Raw genomic sequence first — 22,335 nt, 5'->3', positions numbered from 1 at the left:
AATTTACTTTTCCACAGGATGGTAAGGAGTGGTGAACTTATAAGTCACCACACACTCCTCCCACAAAGACTTCATGTACCTAGAGATGAAGTTGGTACCCCGGTCGGAGACCACCTCTTCGGGGAACCCCACACGGGAAAAGATCCCCATCAATTCACGGCCCGCCACGGGGCTGTGATTGTCTGGAGAGGGACAGCTTCCGGGTACCAGGTGGCATGGTCCACCAAGACCAAGATGAACCTGTTGCCTAAGGCTGTCTTGGGGTCCAGTGGCCCCATAATGTCGATGGCCACCCACTCGAAAGGGGTGCTCACCGCAGGAAAGGGTTGGACGGGTGCCTTGCACTTCCCTCCACTCTTGCCACTTGCCTGACAAGTCTGGCAACCCCTACAAATTGTACCAACATGCTTCTTCATCTGGGGCCAGAAGAAGTGGGTAACAAGCCTTTGGAAGGTCTTGTCCTGCCCCAGATGTCCTGCAAGAGGGAGGTCATGAGCCAGACCCAGCAGGAAGGCCCTGAAGCGCTGGGGTACCACCAGCGCACGGGCTGCACCAGGCTCAGTGACCTTAGGCTCACTATAAAGTAACCCATCTTCCCAGTAAATGAGATGATCCTTGGACTCGCCAACTATTGCCTGGTTGGCAGCCTGTTGCAGCACACCAATGAGAGAAGGGTATTCAATCTGTGCCTTGCAGAATTCCTTCCTAGAGGGGCTCCCTTCTTGCTGCCAATGGGTCAGCTCAGGTAGGTCCCCCAGTTTGACCACCTGTTCCCCTCTAGACTCCAGGGCATCCCCCTCAGGTTCTGCTCCCTCCTGGACCGAGGGAACGGCTGGTGCTGGTTATCCATGTGCCCTGCCCCTTTTCTTCCTGGCAGGCACCTGGGTCACTGTGTCATGCTCCAGGTCTACTGAATCACCCCTACTGGCTGCCATGGACCGAGTGTTCACACAGACCCACTCAGGTAGACCCAACATCTCCAGATGTGCCAGGTGTTCCACCTCCTTCCATGGGGAACTCTCCAGGTCATTACCTAGCAGACAGTCTACAGGCATGGATGGACTCACAACAACCTTCAAGAGACCTGAGACCCCCTTCACTCAAAGGGAACCTGAACCACTTTGCAAAGGCGCACTAGTTGTCGGCTGCAACTACTGGATGAAGTTCATTGGGAATGACCTGCTCTTCAGACACCCACTGACACCTTACAGATGTCCCTCTGGCTCCTGTGCCTCACAGACCCTCCACCCTCCTTCCATTGATGGTCACCCACTGCCCGTATTTTTAGTGTTCTCAGGCAGGTAGGTTTCCTGGACCATCTCTCGGTGCCCTAAAGAGACAAGGGTCATTACTGCTGGTCCCTCCCCTTCACTAGAAAGTAATTCCTCTCCCAAAGCTACACTCACTAAACCCGGTTTCTGAGCACCAGTGGGCGCTTGGGATTTCTTGGTACACTGAGGGGCAATGTGGCAATGTGACGCACTTCATGGCAATGAAAGCAGGTAGGGGGACCCCTGTTGTCCCGCCTGCCCTTAGGGGGCCAGGTAGGTTTATGCTTGGGGGGCTGGGACTCCTTTCCCTGGGAACTGTTTTGGGGCCCTTGAGAGAACTCCTTTTGGTTACCCCTGTCCCCCCCACTTTTCTGCTTGGGACCCTGTCCACCTTTGGCTGTGGTACCCACAATCCCCCCCGTGGACCCTGGGCTGGTCCAGCTGTCTACCTCCTTAGCAAGCTCAATGGGGTCCGCCAGCTTGCTGTATAAAAGATGCTGGCGCAGCTCTGGAACACACAGACTACTCAAGTGCTCCCAACTAATTACATGTAACAACCCCTTATAATCAGTTACTCTGCTGCCCTTCATCCAACCTTCCAGTGCACATGTGTACAGATTCACACACTCCATCCAAGTTTCAGACTCTTTCTTCTTGGAGTTCCTAAACTGTTGTCTATACTGTTCTGGAGTAACTCCATACCTGAGGCATAGGGCCTCCTTCATATTGGGAAAGGTCGTGGCACCTGCAAACTCTAAGGGCTCTAGAGCATTCCTCCCAGAAGCCTCAAAATGTTTTCCCAGGCCCACCCCCCAATGCTGTTCAGGCACCCCATTCATTCTCAAAGCATTCTCATAAGAGGTGAACCAGGCATAGATATCCTCACTCCTATTATAATTCTGTACCAAATCCTTGGGGATATATACCTTACCCCCCTGCACTGGCTGTGCGCTGCCACCATTTGAACCGGACTCCGCCTGCTTGGCCTTGATATCCAGTTCCCTCATGCTCAGTTAATTAACCAGAAGCAATTTCTTTTCTTCCAAGGCACGAGCATTCTTGCTCTCCTCTGCCATTCTTTCTCTTTCTTTCTCGACTTCCAATTGCTTCATCTTGATTCTCATTACTTCCAATTTGTGATCTCTCACTCTTTGATTCTCATCTAACTCTTCTGGAGTGAAGCCCCAACTGGAATGGTTGCTGTCAGGCCTTGAGCCTGGTCTGCTCAAGGGCAGATCGTGGGGCTGAAAACCATTCCATCCACTTGCATCATTACCCTCTTAGGCCTCCCACCAGGCCTTCAAGACTCTCTGCAGCTCATCCTTCCTAGAGCTGCTTTTCATGGGGCAACCAAAATCTTTGCAGAATTGTTTAAGCTGATCAACTTTGTATGAATACAGATCCTCAATGCAAAATTCCAATTCTGCCTGCTCACTTGTTGCCTTCCCATTCTGAGATATGATGCTTTTCAAGAGTTACTCAAAAATAGAACAAACAAAAATAAAACACGGTATGTGTTTACGTAGTGGTCTGCACTAAACTATTGATGTACGCCAATTACTGTGGGACAGTACAAATACAAGTTCAAATCCTCACCGCTGACCACCAATGTTAGATCTGGGGGTCTCTAGTTGGCAGGGGTAGGTACCAATGTCCAAATAGTGACCCTTGCTTCTAGTCAGGGTAAGGGGGATACACTCTTTGGATAACCCATGCTCACCCCCTTGGTATCTTGGCACTAGCCGACAGGCTTATCAAAGGCAATGTGTAAAATATTTGTACCAACACTCACAGTAACACAGTGAAAACACCACAAATGGACTCCACACCAGTTTAGAAAAATAAAGTATCTATATCTAAACTACACAAGACCAAAACAACAAAAATCCAACATACATAGTTCAAGAATATGATTTTAAATGAGTTCTAGGGTTTGCGTCAAAATAATCCACAGTTGCATCAGTTTTAGCCCAAAGTACCTGTAGATGCGACAAAAGTTCCTAACGGCAACTGCAGCATCGAAAAACAAGCGATGCGTCACTCCTGAGACCCTGGGGAGGTGATGCGACAACCCAGCTGCACGCAGAGGGTGTGTTGCGATGAATCCAGTCTGTATGGAGAGTGATGCGATACCTTAAATGGATTCCGGGGTGCAGGTTCTCTGGTAGAAAGCGTCATGCGAAGATCTTCGGGGCAGCGATAATCTTCGGTGCAGCGGCGATGAGCAGTGCAGCGTTGATCCTCTTCTGCTGCAGCACCTCGATGCGTTGGCGCTGGACTCATGTTCTCGATGGTTCTCACAGCGACGACAGGCTCTGCGACGATATTCTCAGCGACAGGAATCTTCCCGCACCGGGGTGACACGCTCCGTAAGCGAACGATGCATCGGTTCTTGCAGCGGCAATAGGCGCTGCGACGATCTTCCTGGCGACGGGAGTCTTCTTGCACTGTCGACGTTGTGCTCTGCAAGCAAGTGATGCGTGCAAATTGTAGATCTTCTTTTCTTCTTGTCCAGCTCCCCAAACAGCAGGAAAAAACCTCCAGAGGCCCCACAACCGGATCAAGCACTCTAGGCAGGTCAGAGTTCAGGGGGGGAACTGGCGGTGAAGTCCTTTTGTTCCTGGGACTTCTTAACAGGAGGCCAGCTCTCCTCTGGCCCTTGGAGATCTATTCAAGCTGGGGACACAGCAACAGCAAAGTCATTCCCCTCTCCTTGGCAGAATAGCAACTGCAGGTCAACCTACAAACACACTGCAGGGCAGTCCTTCCTCTTCAGTCTTCCTCATTTTCTCCTTGGCAGAGGTTCCCTCTTGATTCCAGGATGATCTGAAGTTCAGGGGTCTGGGTATCCCTTTTTATATTAATATTTTCTTTTCTCTCTGAAGGCAGAGAGGCATTGGCCTAGTCCAAGCCAGTTCTGGCCAGTCCTGGAGCACTCTGTTTACATGACTCCTTCTTTCCTTTGAGATAGAGGGACAGGGTCGTCAGCCGCCCAGCAAGAGGTGGAGCCAGCATTGTGGAAGGCAGGCACAGCCCTATTCAGGCCCAAGTGCTATCCTCTCCCACCACTCAAGTTGCATATGAAGCTATTCAGCCTAGTGCTGACTCACCCAGCCTCCCTGAGTCACCACAGCCCCTGCCACTCACAAACCAGACAGTCCATTCAAAAACAGGCAGAGGCACACAGAAAGGTTAGACAAGAAAACAGACACTATCTAAAAGTGCTGTTTTCAAACACAGGATTTAAAAAACATCTTTCCTAAAAGATGGGTCATTAAATTCTGAGTTCAGAAATATCAAACTTCAATTTTCCATCTTGCTCCTATGGGAAGAAATGCAGGTAAACATTATACCCAGCATTCCCCATTCTAGCCTATGGGCAAGATGGCCTTGCAATAGGGAAAAACTAAATTGGCAGTATTTCACTATCAAAGCATGTCACCCACACTAGTACATGCTCTACCTTTCACATACACTGCACCTTGCCCAGAGGGGTACCTTGGGCCTTCCAGAGGGGTGTCCAATGTGCACAGAAAGGGAAGGGTTAGGCCTGGCCAGTCAGCATGGCAGTTAGCAACTGCGCACAGGCACTGCGGTAGCAGGCCTGAGACACCATTTTAGGGCTACTCATGTGGGTGGCACAATCAGTGATGCAGGCCCACTAGTAGCATTTGAATCACCTGCCCTGGCACACTCAGTGCACTTTACTAGGGATCTACTAATGAAACAAATCGGCCAATCATGGATAACCAATCATAATAACAATTTACCCAGGGAGCACTTGCACTTTGACACTGATCAGCAGTGGAAAAGTGACCAAAGCATCTAAACCAGCAAAAACGAAATCCAGCACAGCATCAAAAAAATACAGGAGGCAGAGGCAAAAAGTCAGAGGAAACCACACCAGAGATGCCAGGTCTAACAACTTAGAAGACCCATCTTTCCATATTCACATAGTGGACGGATCAAATAAACCATATTTATAACCAGCATTTCTCAGTCTGGGTCAAAGATCAGCGAATTCCTTGCAAATGTTGACAATTTCCTTAGCGAAGTCTTGATGAATAACATTTTTATTCCCATCAACCTTTAAAGAATGAATGTCTGTGGCTGCCTTTTGTATCAAAATGAAATTATGATGATGCAAGACTTTGAATATCATTTGACAAGGCCTATACTGACTTGGATTACGATGGGAAGGCAAGCTATATGGCTTATCAATCTCAAATTTTTCAGGGAATTTTATATGTAGAAGATCGCCTCACGTTGTACAACCAGCCATAAGCGAAAGGCACAATAAGGAAACAGCCAGAGAGTGCTTGCCAAAGAAACCTCCTTGTTTCTTCAAAAATGGTAAAGCTAGCCTTATTATGTAGATGATCATCGATAAAGTGCACACTCTGCTACAGCTCAGGGGAAGGAGGCCATCTAGATCTGTGTGCTATTGCGACTTTCTGACAAAGGTTTAGCTTTGAGGAGCTCACCAAGGCTTAAATAGCGAAAGTTAGGTGGGTAAGAGAGGAAGGATTCCATAAGGTAAAATTATAAAACCAGCTCCTGTCCTCATCATGCTAAGCAAAGAACTATTATCAAAAGCTAAGTAAAAAATCTGGGGCCAGATGTAGGTGGGAGATTTTGGCCATTTACCGGCCGGTAACGGCCGAATTCGGCCGTCACTGACTGGTAAATGGCCATGGAGATGTAGGGGGATAAAAAACATGCATTTTCGGTAATTTTACCGAATCGGTAATTTTACCGATTCGGTTAAATTACAGAATCGGTAAAATTACCAATTCTGTATATTTTACCGAATCGGTAAATATACCGGTCGGTAAAATTACCGAAAATGCATGTTTGGTATGTAGGTGCCAATTTTAACATTGACACAGGGCTTTGAAAATCGGTATTTTACCATGCAATAGAATTGCATGGTAAAATACTGAATCAGGTGTACATGCACATCTGTGCATGTACACCTGTGCCATGTGGCACACATACATGCCCTAAGGGCATGTATGTGTGCCACATGGCACACAAGCCTAAAACAGGGGTGCCAGAGGGTGTCAAAGTGACACCCCCTGCAACCTTGCAAAATTCGGTATTTACCGATTCGGTAAATACCGAATCGGTATTTGATATTGAATCCTATGGGCTTCAAGGCCCATAGGATTCAATAGCAAATACCGATTTGGTATTTACCGAATCGGTAAATACCGATTTTTACCGATTCGGTAAAATTTAATGAATTGGTACCTACATTAGAAATACCTACTCTTAATTACCGAATCGGTAAAATTCGGTAATTAAGAGTTGGTATTTCTGATTTTGCTACATCTGGCCCCTGGTAGGTAAAATATATGAGGAGAGGCCAAATTAAATCATTTTTTCTTACCAGGAATAAGCTTCAAATTAAGCTTTGGCCGGTTTCCAATCATCTCTTTTTTTTGCAAGGAAGTCAAACCCTAGATATTTCCCCCATATTTGTGATTTGCTTTCTTGTGCCTTTTTACATTCTAAATTACAACCAGAACAAAGTCGGGTAACCATGAGCATGGAAGCCAACATATCAATTAATCCAATAACCATAATGAGTAGCACAGAGGTAGCAATAGATTTGGGGCAAGGGAGTTCAAGAATAAAAAATAACTTGCCTAAAAGCAGAGCTGGCTGATGGTCTAATTTGTCAATAAGTTCGAATTCTCCGAGTTGGTCCAGTGTTATAGCAGCCAACACTAATGATACATCTAGCCTAGTGACACAGATCCTCCTGGCACATTTAGGAAAGGATTACCGCAAATCAGGTGAAGATGAAATCCCACGGTCATATCCAGAGTCAAATGAAACCAATAGGAATACAATCTCTTTGTAGTGAGGAAGAAATTTAAAACCTAAAATAGCACCAGGTGAAAAAGTTGCCATCTGTTTTACCACCATTTGAATGCCTTTGCCCCTGATTTTGTTGTGTTCCAAATAGTCATGATAAAATATTGAATGACATCAGATAAATACTGTGATTAAACAAAGAGGACTAGCTTAAGTTGACCAAAGTGTTGCAGTACTCTAATTAGTTCTGTCACGGGCACCTTGTTGGTGTATTCATGAAGCCCTCACCCACCAACCTAGTTGGTGGCATGCTTAATCATCGGGCCCACCCAGTGACACCTAGTATGTCCCGGGTGTGCTACGATGCCTGATTACAGCGGAGCTGGTATATTGCTGAGAGTGCAGTGAGTGAGGATGAGTGAGTTGTGATTTAAAGCGGCTTGGTGGTGGTCCCAGTACCCGAGGGTAAATTAAATTTTAATAACTGGGGGCAGTAACTCGCCACCCTCGCGCGTCCTGTAGCCTTACTTTTAACCGCTGGTGGCGGCCTAGTTATTAAAATTTAATTTACCCTCGAGTACTGGTACCACCACCAAGCCGCTTTAAATCACAACTCACTCAACCTCACTCACTGCACTCTCAGCAATATACCAGCTCCGCTGTAATCAGGCGTCGTAGCACATCCGGGACATACTAGGTGTCACTGGGTGGGCCCGATGATGAAGCATGCCACCAACTAGGTTGGTGGGTGAGAGCTTCATGAATACACCAACAAGGTGCCCGTGACAGAACTAATTAGAGTACTGCAACACTTTGGTCACTTAAGCTAGTCCTCTTTGTTTAATCACATATAAACCCTCGGGGACTCGGACTAGCTATCTAGTCCTCTCTCTCCCTCTTGTTACACGCATCAGATAAATACTGACAGCACAAACTAATTTTTACAAACGTTATCACTCTCCCCCTCTAAAACCTTGGTAGACACCATGAAATAAACTTTTAATGTTGATAAGAGGAAATATTGGATCAAGGTGGTCCAGACTGCTGTTTGAATGCTGAGCAGAGTGAGAACCAATAAGTTGAGTCGAAGACGTTGTGTAAAAATTACATAGTACCAAAACCAGCCTCCAACAAAAAAGGTGTTACTCTCCAATTTTACCTCCATTATGGCAGAATTGAGCAAGAAAGAATCAGGACTCTGAGGCGTCCAGCGGATGGACCATGAACTAAACTTACTTTCATTTTTAAGTCTGGAGTTGATAGCACAGCTACTTTAATACCTATTGCTAACAATATAATTAAAGTGGGCTTTGACCCACCCCTCCGCCACTGGCTTTCTACAAGGCTTTTTTAGCCATTGCCTAGCGATTTTGGTCCAGATGTACGACCCTATTTTGCATGCACAAGCGGGTTTGCGATCCGTTTGCGTATGCAAAATGTCACAGGCCATGTAGAATAACTAAATAGCGAGCCACAATTTATTTGCAACTAACTATTTAGGAATTGCGAGTCGCTATTAGGAAGGGGCGTGCGTTCCTTTCCAAATTGCGAACCCAAAGCCATGTATGATGTTTTGCGACCACAATTGCGGTCACAAAATACTTACAAATTACCACCCTATTCCAAAGGGTGGTAATGCACTCACAAAAATGAAAGGAGTACCCAGGTGACCACTTCCCCTTTGCAAATGCAGGGGAAAATATTTTTTAAGGGCAAGCAGTGGTCCTAGGGACCATTGCCTGCTCTTAAAAAATGAAATGAAAACATTTACTCTTTTTTTTAAATGCCTCCCGTTTTCTTTTAAGGAAAACGGGCTGCATGTGGGAAAAAAACTACTTTATTGAAAAGCAGTACTAGACATGGTGGTCTGCTGAGCCCAGCAGACCACCATCCCTGGGAGGGCTAACCAATGGGGTCGCAAATTGCGAGTGGCTCATTAATATTCATGAGTCTCACATTTTGCTACCCCATCAGGATTCGCAATTTGTGTCTCTGACACTGTAGTACATTGTAAAATGTGCCTTGCAATTTGCAACTCACATTTGAGCGCAAATAGCGAGGCGCAATTTAAAAGGGTCGTACATCTGGCCCTTTGACAATAATGTCTTGGTTGAACAATTTCACCTAACACATCTTTCAACTATCACCTAATGAAATTAACAGTTTCAGTGTATCCTTCTGACTCCACTTCAATCCATTCCTCTAACTGTACTGCATAAGTGATTTCTTTTTTAACTGTGTGTCCATTCTGATGGCTCCCTCTGTAGTATCTGGCTCTAATGTGCTATTGATGCAGGCGTTAGTTAGCAAATTAAGACCAAGATCAACTGCCTTTGGCAAAGCTTGTTTTCTTATGAAATGCATAGCCAGAGGTACTTTTAAAAACCTCTATTACAGCTCACAAAAGGAAGGATATGAAATTTACAAGGTTCCCAAATTCCTTCTTTCTTTCTAGCCCTACTATTTTGCTGATACACCAAAGTCCAAGTGGCTAAAGTGTTTTGTATAAAACAAAAAATTAAATTGAAAAATATGGAGTGCAAAAATATTTGTTAAAAAAAATAAAGGCCAAATAATCAAACTTCCTTAAATATTGATTTCACTATAAAAAGTTCAACCTGTTTAAAATTCCCAAATCAATACATACTCAGCTCCACCTAATATAGGAATGGGTTCAACTAATACTCTTCCTACAACCCTTGTAGAATATCAGTTGAAAAGCATTTGACGACGTGCTTAAGTACATGCCAAAGCTTTTGAAGAGAGTTATATCAGTATGGTTGAGATTTTAGCAGTCTGTATTTTGAGTAGATGCTCTTTTAGTCTCTGCTTTTGGAGTAGAAAAACTTAGAATGATAACATTTTTTATCTTAAGTTCTATTCACTGTTTCACTTATCATGCTGCCTCTTCACCTCGCCTGACCAGATGACATATTTCTGGTGGAATCCATGCCTGCTCTTGCTAAGTGCCTCATAAGCTTGCTAGCTGGAACAGGTTTCTGAAGTCTTGGGTATAAAGGAAGCATTTATGACTGGTTTGATAGTTGCCAGACACTGGTCTCCTTGAGTCTTAGTTTGGCTTTGAAAGCACTCACTCTGCAGTGTCCGGGTGGCAGATCCCTCACAGGCAGTTGTTGTTTAAAGGGTCTAATACGTGTTGGGTGGAGCTGTGTCTTGTGGCACATACCACCCCAACCTCACACCCAATGCCCCCGTGTTTCCACACAAAAGTCTTGGAAGCAGGAGGGACATTTGTGAGCAAAAGACCCTGAACAAGGAATCCAGGGCTAGTATGCTAATCCCTATTTCAGGCCCAAAGTAGTGATTCAAGCCTAAGTAATTCATGGACCTCTGCACTGTGCAACTTGTAATCACCGTCTGAGTGGTTGATCCAGATTCAGACTGGCCTATTTGGCAATCAGGCAGTGTTCGACAGGCTGGTCTGAAAGGACAGTGTGCGGACTAGTTGGATTATTGGCTATTTGGGGTCTTGTTTTGTGGTCTGCTGGGCCGGGATTTACTGTTGATTTCTCTGACGTAAAAACAATGTGCACATAAAGCTAAACTCCATGCAGTTCCAGATACCTTGCAAAACTCTTGGACAGTGTGTCTTTACAATTTCAAAACTGCCGTAAATTTGAAAACATGGTCTATTTTGTAACTATCTAATGGGGGCCAGTTTTTTTTGTGTGACCAGGCTGATATTCTGTCCAGTCTGACCCTGGTTTAATCAAGATGTTTAGGTGTTTGGCGCCAGTACACCAATGCAGAATAAGAGTGGCTTTGGTAATTTGTTATCCATCCTATCACTTTCTATGGTGGTCGCTCATGTTCCCAATGCCTCACTTCCACCGCCATCCTGGTAGTAAGTTGTTCGGCCTTCAGTATCACCTTCCATTAGTTTCTTGGGAGCCCCAGTATGAACACTGGTACAAGTTAACAATCCCAAACTCCAAGATCTACCCATAATCCAATTCCAGGGGTGCTAATATTTGGGATATATATTTCAGATGGTTTCTGCTATACCAGACAGAGGGTCTCAACTAGAGATATGGTTATATTGAGGTGATTTTAGGGAACCACAAGTAGGAAGAAGTTTTTTTTAACATTGGTCTAATAATGACCCACTTGTAAAGGGTTTTTATATCTGTATATGGTACATTGAACTTTCAACCCATTGACTGTAGAAATTCTGGTATTATCTCCAAGGAAGCAATATTTTTGTAAATGACACTTAGGACACAATATTAATTTCACATGATATTCTGACTACGATATTCTGGTTCCGCCTTCTAAAGAGAGTAGGAGCATAAAAAGGGAAATTTTAATTTTGCCTCTATTTGCAAAAATCGTGAAGGGGAGCTGGCAGCTTACAGGGCTCACTTGCTTGCCCCACCTGACAACCAGGAAACCGTGATCCCTCTTAACAAAATTATGATCAGTTTTGCCAATAATTTGGATAGTGCACTGATATACTGCTATAATCATTTCATGCTAGATCATAGCCCAAAGTTCGACTATAGATAATGCTCCAACAGCAACGGGTCAGAAAATAATTTTAAAAATCTTCTGCTTTGAACACATTACCAAATATGAAACATTTTCTCACTGCTTGCTTCCAAACTAGGGATCGATCCAAGCTATTATTACTGCTCAACAAATTCTTTTATTTTCAATTCTACAACAGTAAGGGCGCATTTAGTGTTTATATTCCTCCACTTCAGTAAAATAAAATCAGACAGGGGTAGGGAACAGACGGAATATTCACAACCCCAAACTTTAAAAACCTATGGAACTGTTTTCTTATATCACCATTCTATGAAGCTCTTAACAAAATTAAAGAGTAGCATGGATGAAGATTCCCTGCAATGAATCCTTTTTAGGTTGAGTCTAGTCAGCACTTGCGCTGTCTGGAAGATCTGGTGTATGTAGTTTGTGGGATCTGGAGATCAGTCCTAAGACTTGTCTGCTTCCGCCTTTGTTAGGGACTTTTGTTTCTGTTCAACTGCCTCTATTTAACTGTCTTGGTAGAAAACGACCAGTAGAGGTCAGTGAAATACCAGAATTGTTTTCTGCTTGTTCAACTGCCTCTAATTAAATGTCTTGATAGAAAACGACCAGTAGAGGTCAGTAAAATACCAGATTTGCTTTCTACTTAGGGATTTTTATTTTTTTATTTTTCTGACAATTGCCTCTATTTAACTTTTTTGACAGAAAACGAACAGCAGAGGTCCGTAAAATACCAGAATCACATTAGCATTCTCTAGATTTCAGGCCATAGAAGCTTGTATTCAACGAGCACCCATAGACAATACTATGTTTTTCAAATCTCGTATTTTCAGTGATATGACCACCGAAAGGGATGATTCCATATTAAAAACAGGGCTTTGGACAATACAATTTCCCGTTGATAGGCAGTATTTTGCTCCATGTGTTCCCATACGTAGCGTGTTCGGCAGTTTGGTGCTTACTTTCCCTAAATGTTAAAGAACAGTAGATTTTTCAGCACCCAGGCTAATGTGCTGCATAGCTAAATACATGTAAAGCCCCAAAGGTGAGACCAATTGTATTGCAAATGCTTGTTAGTAATACTGTCAACGAAGTTCCTGCTTCTGTGAAAGATCTCTGGGTGTTTAGACAACCAGCCAAACTGAAGAAATAGAAGAGCAGATACAGACTTACCCTCATTGTCCATCTTGACTGTCACGTACAAGTCAAAGTTCTTACAGGGGAGGTCCTTGTCTGCTAGCATGGCATTGTACACAGTTACCACCTGTATCAATAAGAGGGAGAGGGAGGATGTTGGTGCTGCATTTATCAAACTACAGAGAAGAAAACCCTAAAAGTATGAACCTGTGATAAACATCATTGTTTCCTATCTGTTTGTAGTGCAGATGGAGTGGTTAATGTATTGTACTGGAATACCACTATTCATTGTATTCAAGCACTGCAGTGGTGAAGGCCTTGTGCTAGAGCCTCATGGGTTATTGTGTCAAACTCCCTGCTGCCCTGAAGGCACCATCACTGTACTAAACTACCACGACTAGATGTCTCATTACTGCGGTCTCATGCAGTGCGTTTTGAACGCTTGTGGAACGCATATCGCACTAATGCTCTGGGACTCCTTCGAATATCCTGCAATCTCCTGATGTGTCGCAGGAATCACAGCTGTAGGAATGTATTAGGAGCCCCTCACCTTGTGTCCAACCTCTTGACTTCTTCTAGGACCCCTTACTAAAGTAGCATAGGTGTACCCTCTGGAATACTGTGTTCAAATCCATGCTGAGGTGTACAACCCTTCTTAGTAGTCATCTAGGTGTAATCTATGGGATATTATGTCCAGCCCCTGCAAAGGTTATGAACCCTCTCAGTAGTAATACAGTTATACCATCTGGAACTTTTAGATATTGGGTCCAACCTCCTGCTTTATTGTAGTAACCCTTAATGTAGTAATAAAGTTGTACCCACTGGAACATTGTGTCCACGCACCCACCTGCCGAGGTATATAATTCATCTCTGTAGTAATGTACTTGTACTGTTTGGGACATGTGTCCAAAGCCCTGCTAAGGTGTTTGACACCTCTCTGTAGTAATGTGGTTATAAACTCAAATTAAATAAATAAATTGTGACACTTTCGCCTAAGCAGACAGTTGTAGCAGAACCAAAGCTCCTGGTGCTGGTCCAATCAACCTATTGATTTATTTCTTAAAAAAATATATATATACTTGTATTAAGCATTTGCATGTAAAAACAGGCAATAGCACAGTAAATACAGTGTCACAAATCGGTTCACATGATACATATCTAATCTCCCGATGTAGTGATGTCTTACTTAGGGTTACAATGACAACCATAGTGAACATATATGCATTCCTCAGGTTAATTGCAACAAGAGAGATGATTAACCGAAGAAACAAGCAGGGCATGAGCAGTTCCAGAACTAGTATCCATAGATCCTGAACGGGAGGTACATTTATGGTACAGAGCGGGCATCAAGCTCTCCCATTCCACCACAGCACTGCCATGAATTTGGTGAAGTCACTCAGAGGTGAGATAGGCCCTGTGTAAGATGTTGTGTTGAATATACTGCAATTTGGCTTTACAGGAAAGCTTACGGGAATAAATGAGCACCCTATCCAAGTCTTTAGGAGTGATCTTACGAGCAGCATCTTGCTCCGAATGCAGTTTCGTGGACCACATCAAGTCTTGGGAGTTAATGGCCACTGCGCATGCGAACCACGTAATGAGTCACTAGCCGGAGCCCATCACACGGGCTGCTTATAGCAGTGGGTGTGTCTCAGACTCTTCGCCCATAATGCGCCAAAGTCACTGCAAAGCAGCTAGTGATGCGCAGTGTGCTACAAAATGGCCCAGGGGAATGTTATAATGCCGGCGCATGTGCTCAAAGGGCACAAGAGTAGCCTCAAGGTACCCAATGTGTTCACCCCAAACCCGCCGATCATGTCCCTAAAGAGTCGTATGGATCGCATTCTGAATTCTAGAGTGTAAGGGACCTGTGCCGGCATCAATCGGCGACTCCTAATGTAGCTGACATTCGCAATAGTCAATAAGATGCTGGATCATGGGCGGAGTTTAACATTCAGCAGCAGCAGCTCATGTACCGTTTGGGTGGATTACTCCCATGAAGAGAGGCCCAAGTCAGCCAAGTGTCGACCTGCCAGCCTTCGCGATGGCCATTGAAGCTCCGCTGAGTGATAATAATGCTCAAAGTAGGGAGCCCCCAGCCCCCCCAGCGCAACAGTCAACTGAAGCTTCCTCAGTGCCACTCGTCTAGGCCCTTAATTCCAGATAAAGGAGCCCACCATCCGATTCAGGAGCATGGAGCGCGATACCACAACCAGCAAATTCTGGAAATAATAAAGGAGCCTGGGGGGTATCATCATCTTGGAGAGGGAGATTCGCCCCTGCACCGTGAGTGGTAGCGTGCTCCAGAAAGAGATCTGCAGCCTCAGGGAGGTAATTGCCCTCGTGAGGTTGCCATCTAACAGGTCATGGGCATCATGGCAGATGGGAATGCCCAGATATCAGAACATGGTTGGTTCCCAACGTACCTTATAGGGTCCTGCCATAAGGAGTTGCAGCGGGCAGTCGGGTTCAGTGGAAAAAGACAAGTCTTAGCCAAATTCACTCTCAGCCCTGGAGCATTCAGAAAGTGCTCAAACATTTAATGCTTCCAAGTCCTTGACGGACGTATCAAATGTAAAGGAGGACGTCATCTGCATATAGGGTAAATGCATGCAGTTCAGTTCCTATATATATGCCCCATCCCTCCCCCAATCGTCTCAGGTGCAGGGCCAGTGGTTCTAGTACCAACGCAAATAGGATCGGTGATAGCGGACATCCCTGGTGCATGCTTCAACTGGTTTTAAAGGGGGCCAAAATAAGATGTCCTGTTTTAACCCTTGTGGTAGCATAGGTGCATAGAAGAGGCAGATGAGTTGCAGCAGGCTCTCCAGGATCTTCAGTCTCATGAGTACTGCAAACATGTATTCCCAGTCGATGGTATCAAATGTGCGTTCTAGACTTATAACCAAGTAGGCAAAGGGCCAATGGATGGGAGCTCGTTCTAGTACTCTATGCAGTCTTTGTAGGTTTAGGGTGGTCAATCGACGAGGTATGAAGCCGGTCTCGTCGATTTGTACCAGCGTCAGCATGTGTTCTATCATACGACCCGCAATCACTTTGCTAAGTATCTTTGACAATGGGCAAAAGATGTCATGTCGAGTGGGTATTTGTCAGGCTACAGCAGGGATATAATAAGAAACTCGCAAAGTGTTGGCAGTAACTGTCCCCCCTCTAAGGCTGCCTGATAAATCTCCATTATTTTGGGGACTAGCAAGCCTTCATATACTTTGTAGAATTAGGCTGGTAGACCGTACAGCCATGGGGTCTTGCTGGTGGCTAGACCTCGTATTGCAGCCCGAAGTTCCTGCTCTGCTAGGGGCAGCTGCTTCTCCTCTCGGGCCGCACAATTAATAGTGGGCAACTCTAAGTCCTCAAGGAAAGCCTGTATGTGCACCATGCAGACAATGGGGAGCAGGCCATAGAGTGCTATGTAGTATGTTGCGAATGCAGTATGTATCTCTGACTGGGTGTGGACCATATTGATTGGGGACAGCGGTATGGCTGTGATGGATGTCTCTGGGTTCGCACTGCGCAGGAGCCAGGCCACGAGCCGGTCAGATTTATCTCCCTTCCCCTGCATCCTGGCCTGATAAGACCTAAAGTCGCGGCATTGTAGCTGCGCCACCAGCTGGGCGTGGTGGTCCCTGGCAGCAGTTACGGCACTGTGCTCTGCCGGGGAGTCACAAGCTCGTGCCTCAAGTGCATTCAGAGTCTCTAACACTGCCAGTTCTTTATGTAGATCTGCCCGTACCCCCAGTGCCAATACCGTGCCCCCTTAGTATTACTTTCTATGCCTCCCACTCCATCTGCCTAGACATTGCTGTGCCCCAGTTCTCCAAGAAATATTTTGTCAGCATTTCGCGCAGTCGATGCCTGAAGCTGCTATCTTCGAGCATTGCCAGCTGCAGGAGCCATTTGGGTATAGACGAGCATGGAGCGCCCCAATGTAGGAGAAGGGGATTGGGATCAGAGAAGGTGAGGCATAAATATTCACCCGTCAGTACAGGTGCATGCATTGTTGGGGAGCAAAGAGTCCGATCCAATCTGAAGTGTAAGTCACAAAGTAGGGAATAATAGGAATAATCTCTTGTAGTGGGACAAAGCACATGCCAAGAATCTAGAAGGGACCAATGGGTCATCCACTGTGACAGCCCCAAAGTGGCCGTCACGACAGGGTCCAGCATGCTATTGAGGTCTCCCTCAATTAGCCAGGGAATATGCTCCCATCTCATGAGGAGGGCAGTGTGACGAGCCAGGAAGAAGTTTTGAGCCATGTTTCTGGCGTAAACACTGCCTAGGAGTATTGAATAGCCATCCAGCCGACCGTCCGCAAAAATATAGCGCCGCTCAGGATCAAGTTCCACTGCTAAAGATTGAAAAGGGACCCCCTGAACGAATCTGGTTAGCGCCCCTCTGGCAAACCCTAAGTATGTAGTGCTATAACACTGTCCTCCCCGTTTCTTTTCTGAGCGGACAACCTCCCCACAATCACATGTGTCTCCTGTAACATCGCAAAATGTGTTTCCCACCGACGCAGGTATTGCTTTACGAGATGCTGCTTTCTCGCTGTCCCCATCTCCCGTACATTTTAGTTGATGACACTAAGGTTCTTCATCCCGTGGATAATAAGCAGTTCTGGGAGAGAGCCCAGTAACCATGTGTTGCCTGTCTCTTGCATTATATAACCACAAAAATGAAGTTCCTAACTCCGTTCCCAGGGTAAGCACCAATACGCAGTCACCCTAATAATAAATGAACAGACCCATTCCAAGAGATTCTCCCACCAGTGCCCCACTCAAGCACCCTCTATCTAAGAGAGATGAGTAGGATCTCCTGAGGTACGAGAGAAGAAAAGGAAAAGAAGGGGGGCCAACTAGCCGCTAAGGGCGGGGCTTTAACCCTCATCACACTAGGAGACCAAACCCCTAGAAGAAGGAAGACAGTTACAGAAAGGCAGGCAACCCATGAGTCATCTTCACACTCAGTATGGTCTGATCCATCTTAACCCGAATGTGTTACAGTAAGGATAGGAGTAATATTAGCCAATAATTGCAACCATAGTTAAGAGCCAGCAAAAGAAACAAGACAGGCAATATAAATAATATTGCCATTTGAGCAATAGTAGGATGTCAGATCATTGAGTCTGCAGTTTGTGGGGTGACAATTGGCAGAATAAGGGAGGTGGTGTTGTTGGGTGAGTCAGGCAAGCCAGTGCCTGAGTGTGAGTCATCGGTGAATGAATTAAGCAGGGAGGAGTGACGCTCTATCGTTAAGAACGGCACATCCGACAGTGTGCGCTGCTGTTGGTCTCTCATCTGCTCTAGGGAGGGAGCCCCCTCAGTGCGGGATTTCACCTTCCCCCTATCACGCTCTCTGCCAGTGTGCTGTATCCTCTCAGTCCCAGTTCGCTGGCTGGGCATGGGAGGGGATTCATATTGTCTTTGTTCTACCCAATCCTAGGCATCCGTTGGCTCCGTAAAGAAGTAACTTGTTTGATTGGCTATCACTTTGAGCTTCTCTGGGTATAGCAGTGAACACTTGAGGCTGACCTCCCTCAAAAGTTTAGTTTTTTAATGCCCAAAAAGAATGCTCTTTTACGTTGCACCAGCAGGGTGTAGTTCGGAAAGAGGTAGATGTGGGCATTTTCATAGTGCAGCAGGCCTGCACCCCTGACCACCCTCAGGATTGTTTCTTTGTCTTTAAAGTTCAATAAGCAAAGCACCACCAGCCTAGGGAGGGATCCAAGTGGCGGTCATCTCCCCGAGACCCTTTGCACTCGCTCAATCTGATACTGTGGGGACAGTGAGACATCGGAGCAACCACCTGTGCCAGCCACTGTTCAAAAAATGAGACTGGGTCCGAGCCCTCAGTTCCCTCCGGAAGACTCACAACTTGAAGATTTGCCAGGCGGGAGCAGCCCTTAGAGTCCTTGGCCCTCTCCTCCATCTCTGGCACTCTGCTCAACAATGTACAGATTTGGCCCTCCATGGCCTTCACATTAGGTTGTAGTTTCCTGAGGGGGCTCTCCCCCTGCGCCACTTGGCCTGCTAGCTTCTTCTGGTCATCCCGTAGGAGATTCACATCCATTGCCAATGCGTCTATGTGACCACACAAGTCTTGTCGCGTCTCTGCAATGGCCGCCAGAATTTGATCAAACTTGTCACCTGTGGATGGTCTGGCAGATCCATCTTCCCACTCCCCACTCACCTGGGGGTCCACCACACGGTGGCCCAGGGAATGCGGCCTAAATCCCCCTCACGCTCCATGCTTTACAGGGGCTGTCCCAGAGGAAGCAAACCAGACAGTCCTCTGACAGGGGGCAGCAGAACAGTCAATCCATTTCCAGGCCACTCAGCGTGATGCACTTCTAGGCAACACAGCAATGAAGATCCGGATGCCCCACTCCTTTGATCGCAATTTGCCCCAGGCAGGAGGGATTCAAGGCACCATCACAGGTGGCAGTAGCAGCGCAGCAGGGGAGAGGGGTCTAGAGGGGTCTAAAGTCTTTCTGCACCCCATGGTAGCCAAGAGCCGACCTGTAGAGACAGTAAACAACAAGCAGAGGCCTCCATAAAGCAGGCAATGCCACATCTAATGCGCCCTTCTCGGGCTCACCGCATTCTCTCCCTGCCTCACCAAGAGGAGGGGAAGGAAGACAAGGAGGCCAGATCTGCTATTCCAGTGATTGGTCTGCAGGCTTTCACGGGAGCAGGCTCCCACTGCCCTGAAGGGAGAGATCCAACTCCCACATCCCCATACCATGATACTCAAATGGGGGGACACAAGCAGCTCCCAAGCGCTGCCCTCCAGGGTTCCCACAGGCTCAAGATGGCATCAGGGTCTCTCTGGTGCACCAGCAGGCCATGGCCCAATCCGTCTCGGGCCCCCATGCTTCAGTATCTATCAAGAAAACTAGTCCACCAGGGCCGCACTCACTGCCTACATCCCGTCAATGGGTTCCCTCTGCTGTGACCGCTGCAAACAGGGAGCAGCCCTTTGACCGCGCAGGTTCGTGGTGCAGGTCTGCCCCAACTGCAGGCCTTAAGAGGTAGCCGCCCCTCTGTGGCGCAAATAACAGACTCCGCAGGACGCAACTACGGCTCAATGTGGCCTGACTCCCACGCCGAACTCCAAACCAGCTGAGCGGGGAGGGAAGGAAGGACTCCAGCCGAGACAGGAGAGGGCCGCTGCTCGATCTCCGAATCCACAGCGGCGGACCCTTCCATATCACACCGGACAACAATCAGCCACTACTGTACCATGAGCCGGTTTAGCTCCAGAGCCACAGTGCGTCACTTTCCATGGTCCTGCAGGCTCCAGAGGTGCCGCCCTGTACCCAGAGCCCAGACCGGATGTGCTGGCTCGATAATAGCAGGATGACTGGCTCCGTCTGGATCGCTGATCGGATTTGAGAGCTTGCTCAGCTCGTGTCCGCCATCTTGCCATAGCAGGCCATGCACCCGCTATTGATTTACTTCTTAACAACTAAAGACAGGTGAATAGACATGGATACTATCACAACCTGTTTCTTCACAATGGGTGACATCAGTGGATTCTGTCACAATTATTTGGGTCACAGGGCCTATCTGACCGCCTATCTCTTACTCGCGGTTGATGAGGAGGTCATCTTGAGTAAATTCAACAGCAATGATATGCGTATGTGTCCTGCCCGGATATGGATTTACATTGAAAAAATGAAAAGACAGAAGTGGTTTCTCAAAACAGATACAAGTTGGTTTCATTAAATGCAGCGGCTGGGAGAGAATCTACAGAGTAGCATTTGAAGACAGTCTCAATGTACAGAAGTTTTGACCGCTTATTTATACAGTTCTTGAAGTACAATAAATCGCTTATGCATTCTTGTACAACATGTGGATACAGGCCTAGCCATCCTTCATAAATACATAAATCCGATAATGGGTCACAGGTGGCTCTCTATCATGTGGAGAGCCAGTGTGGGCCAGCGTGTATGTGCCCAGATGTCCGGCATGGGGAATGCATGATTGCTACGTGTTGTGTGCGTGCAGTGTTCTGATTGGGTGAGTGTTCCTAACTACATGTGGCATCTGACTTTGAGGTATTTTGGGAATAGACGGCTTTGGCTAGACGTGATTTATTAGGGATAATATCCTTGGACCTGTTTGAGGTTTAGCTGCCTATCTGTGGGATCGATCAGGGTTTTCCCTGGTTGCACGTTTGTCTTCAGGCTAAGTGTAACCCCATCTGTGTCCTATCAATCAGCAGGCTTAGTTTTGGGTTGCAGGGCCTGTCTCACCGTTTATCTCTTGGGGTTGACGAGGAAGTCATCTTGAGTGAATTCGAAAGCAATCATACGAGTTCGCGAAAACAATGGTATTATTATAAACGCTAACATACAGGGCATACAGGGGATGAAAGTTGTACGTAGAGATCTTTTGAATTTTAGCAGACTAGTTGTCATTTGCAAAGTAATTAACCTGCAACCTTTGAGGAAGTAAACAGTGTTTTCTCCTGTGAATGTTGCTATTCTGTGGTAATAAAATTAAATTTTACCTTTGCAGTGCAGTAATAAATGTGTGTATGAGCGTTCATTAGTACAGGTATAAATAATATGTGTTACTGGGTCACTTATTTAGACCGCCTAATAAACTTTGTGTTTTGGAGTAAGTGGACTAATAAACGCAGATTCAGACTTTTAAAACTTCAATGGAAAGGTCAAACCCCATGTTTTTATTGTTTTAGATACATATCTTTGGGCCTTCTGGACCTGAATCATCATTGAGTTATTCAGTGCTTCACTCTATGGGTCAGTGCTAAGAGAATGTGTTCTGAATCTGCTTGAATTGCCATGTTTATAACTAACAAATATGAAAATACAGCACAGAATACACCATACATGGAGATACACAGTGAACAATTTGTTATTTATTACCACTGTAGAGGAAGGAGTATCATGTCAGAATCATAACAGAATTATGTTCACCTACTGTTAAAGTTCCTTGTCCCGTACCCTTCACCTCAACTGTGAAATCCTGGTTCAATTTTGTCTGTAAAAAAAATTAATTGTTACTTTTTTCCATCTCTTCAGTGTCAATAGGATCAAAATCACTGTTTATGTATCCTATAACACAGCCTTGGTAACTACGGAACAGTATTTAGGAATTCCTTGTTTATTGCAGTGAGCTGTTAAGTAGCAAATGCAAGTTATTGCAAGGATTCTACTGTCAATTGACTGAGACATAGTTGCTATTTTTTTTTATAAATCATGCCAAGTTAGTTGATACTAAGTATTAACAGCAGACCACAAAGGTATTTGGTGCCTAACAAGATGCCCAAAGAGAAGAAGTTACAGTTATTATCTTGAATAAAATAGCTCTTGTGGATACATAAGTTTTACTTGACATTTTATTCACAACCTCCGAGCAACAAATGTTGCTGAATTATCTGGTCCAAAGGTGAACATATATGTTTTTAAAATGTTGTTGACAATTTCCAGTTTTTATGTAGTCTTCTTGATAAATGTAGGAATCTGGACTTCTTTGCAGATGTCTCCCATCTTTTATCCCCCATTTGAATCGCTAGATGCTGATTTTTTAACTCTGACAAGGCTGCAGTG

At 45.7% G+C, this 22,335-nt stretch overlaps 1 protein-coding gene across 2 annotated transcripts in view; it reads right to left on the bottom strand.

Annotated features, from left to right (window-relative positions):
- The window catches only part of LOC144826880 (A.superbus venom factor 1-like), a 1,649,148-nt gene that overhangs the window by 366,612 nt on the left and 1,260,201 nt on the right, over window positions 1-22,335 (bottom strand). For both annotated transcript variants that reach the window (XM_078685340.1, XM_078685347.1), the window contains 2 exons: window positions 21,707-21,766; window positions 12,777-12,867 (listed from right to left, as the gene is read on the bottom strand). In XM_078685340.1, coding sequence (XP_078541466.1) covers window positions 12,777-12,867; window positions 21,707-21,766 — 151 coding nt within the window. The remainder of the gene's footprint in view (window positions 1-12,776; window positions 12,868-21,706; window positions 21,767-22,335) is intronic.

Source organism: Lissotriton helveticus, chromosome 1_1, assembly GCF_964261635.1.
Source record: "Lissotriton helveticus chromosome 1_1, aLisHel1.1, whole genome shotgun sequence".
In the NCBI taxonomy this organism is placed as follows: domain Eukaryota; kingdom Metazoa; phylum Chordata; class Amphibia; order Caudata; family Salamandridae; genus Lissotriton; species Lissotriton helveticus.
This window is presented reverse-complemented; position numbering and strand designations above follow the sequence as displayed.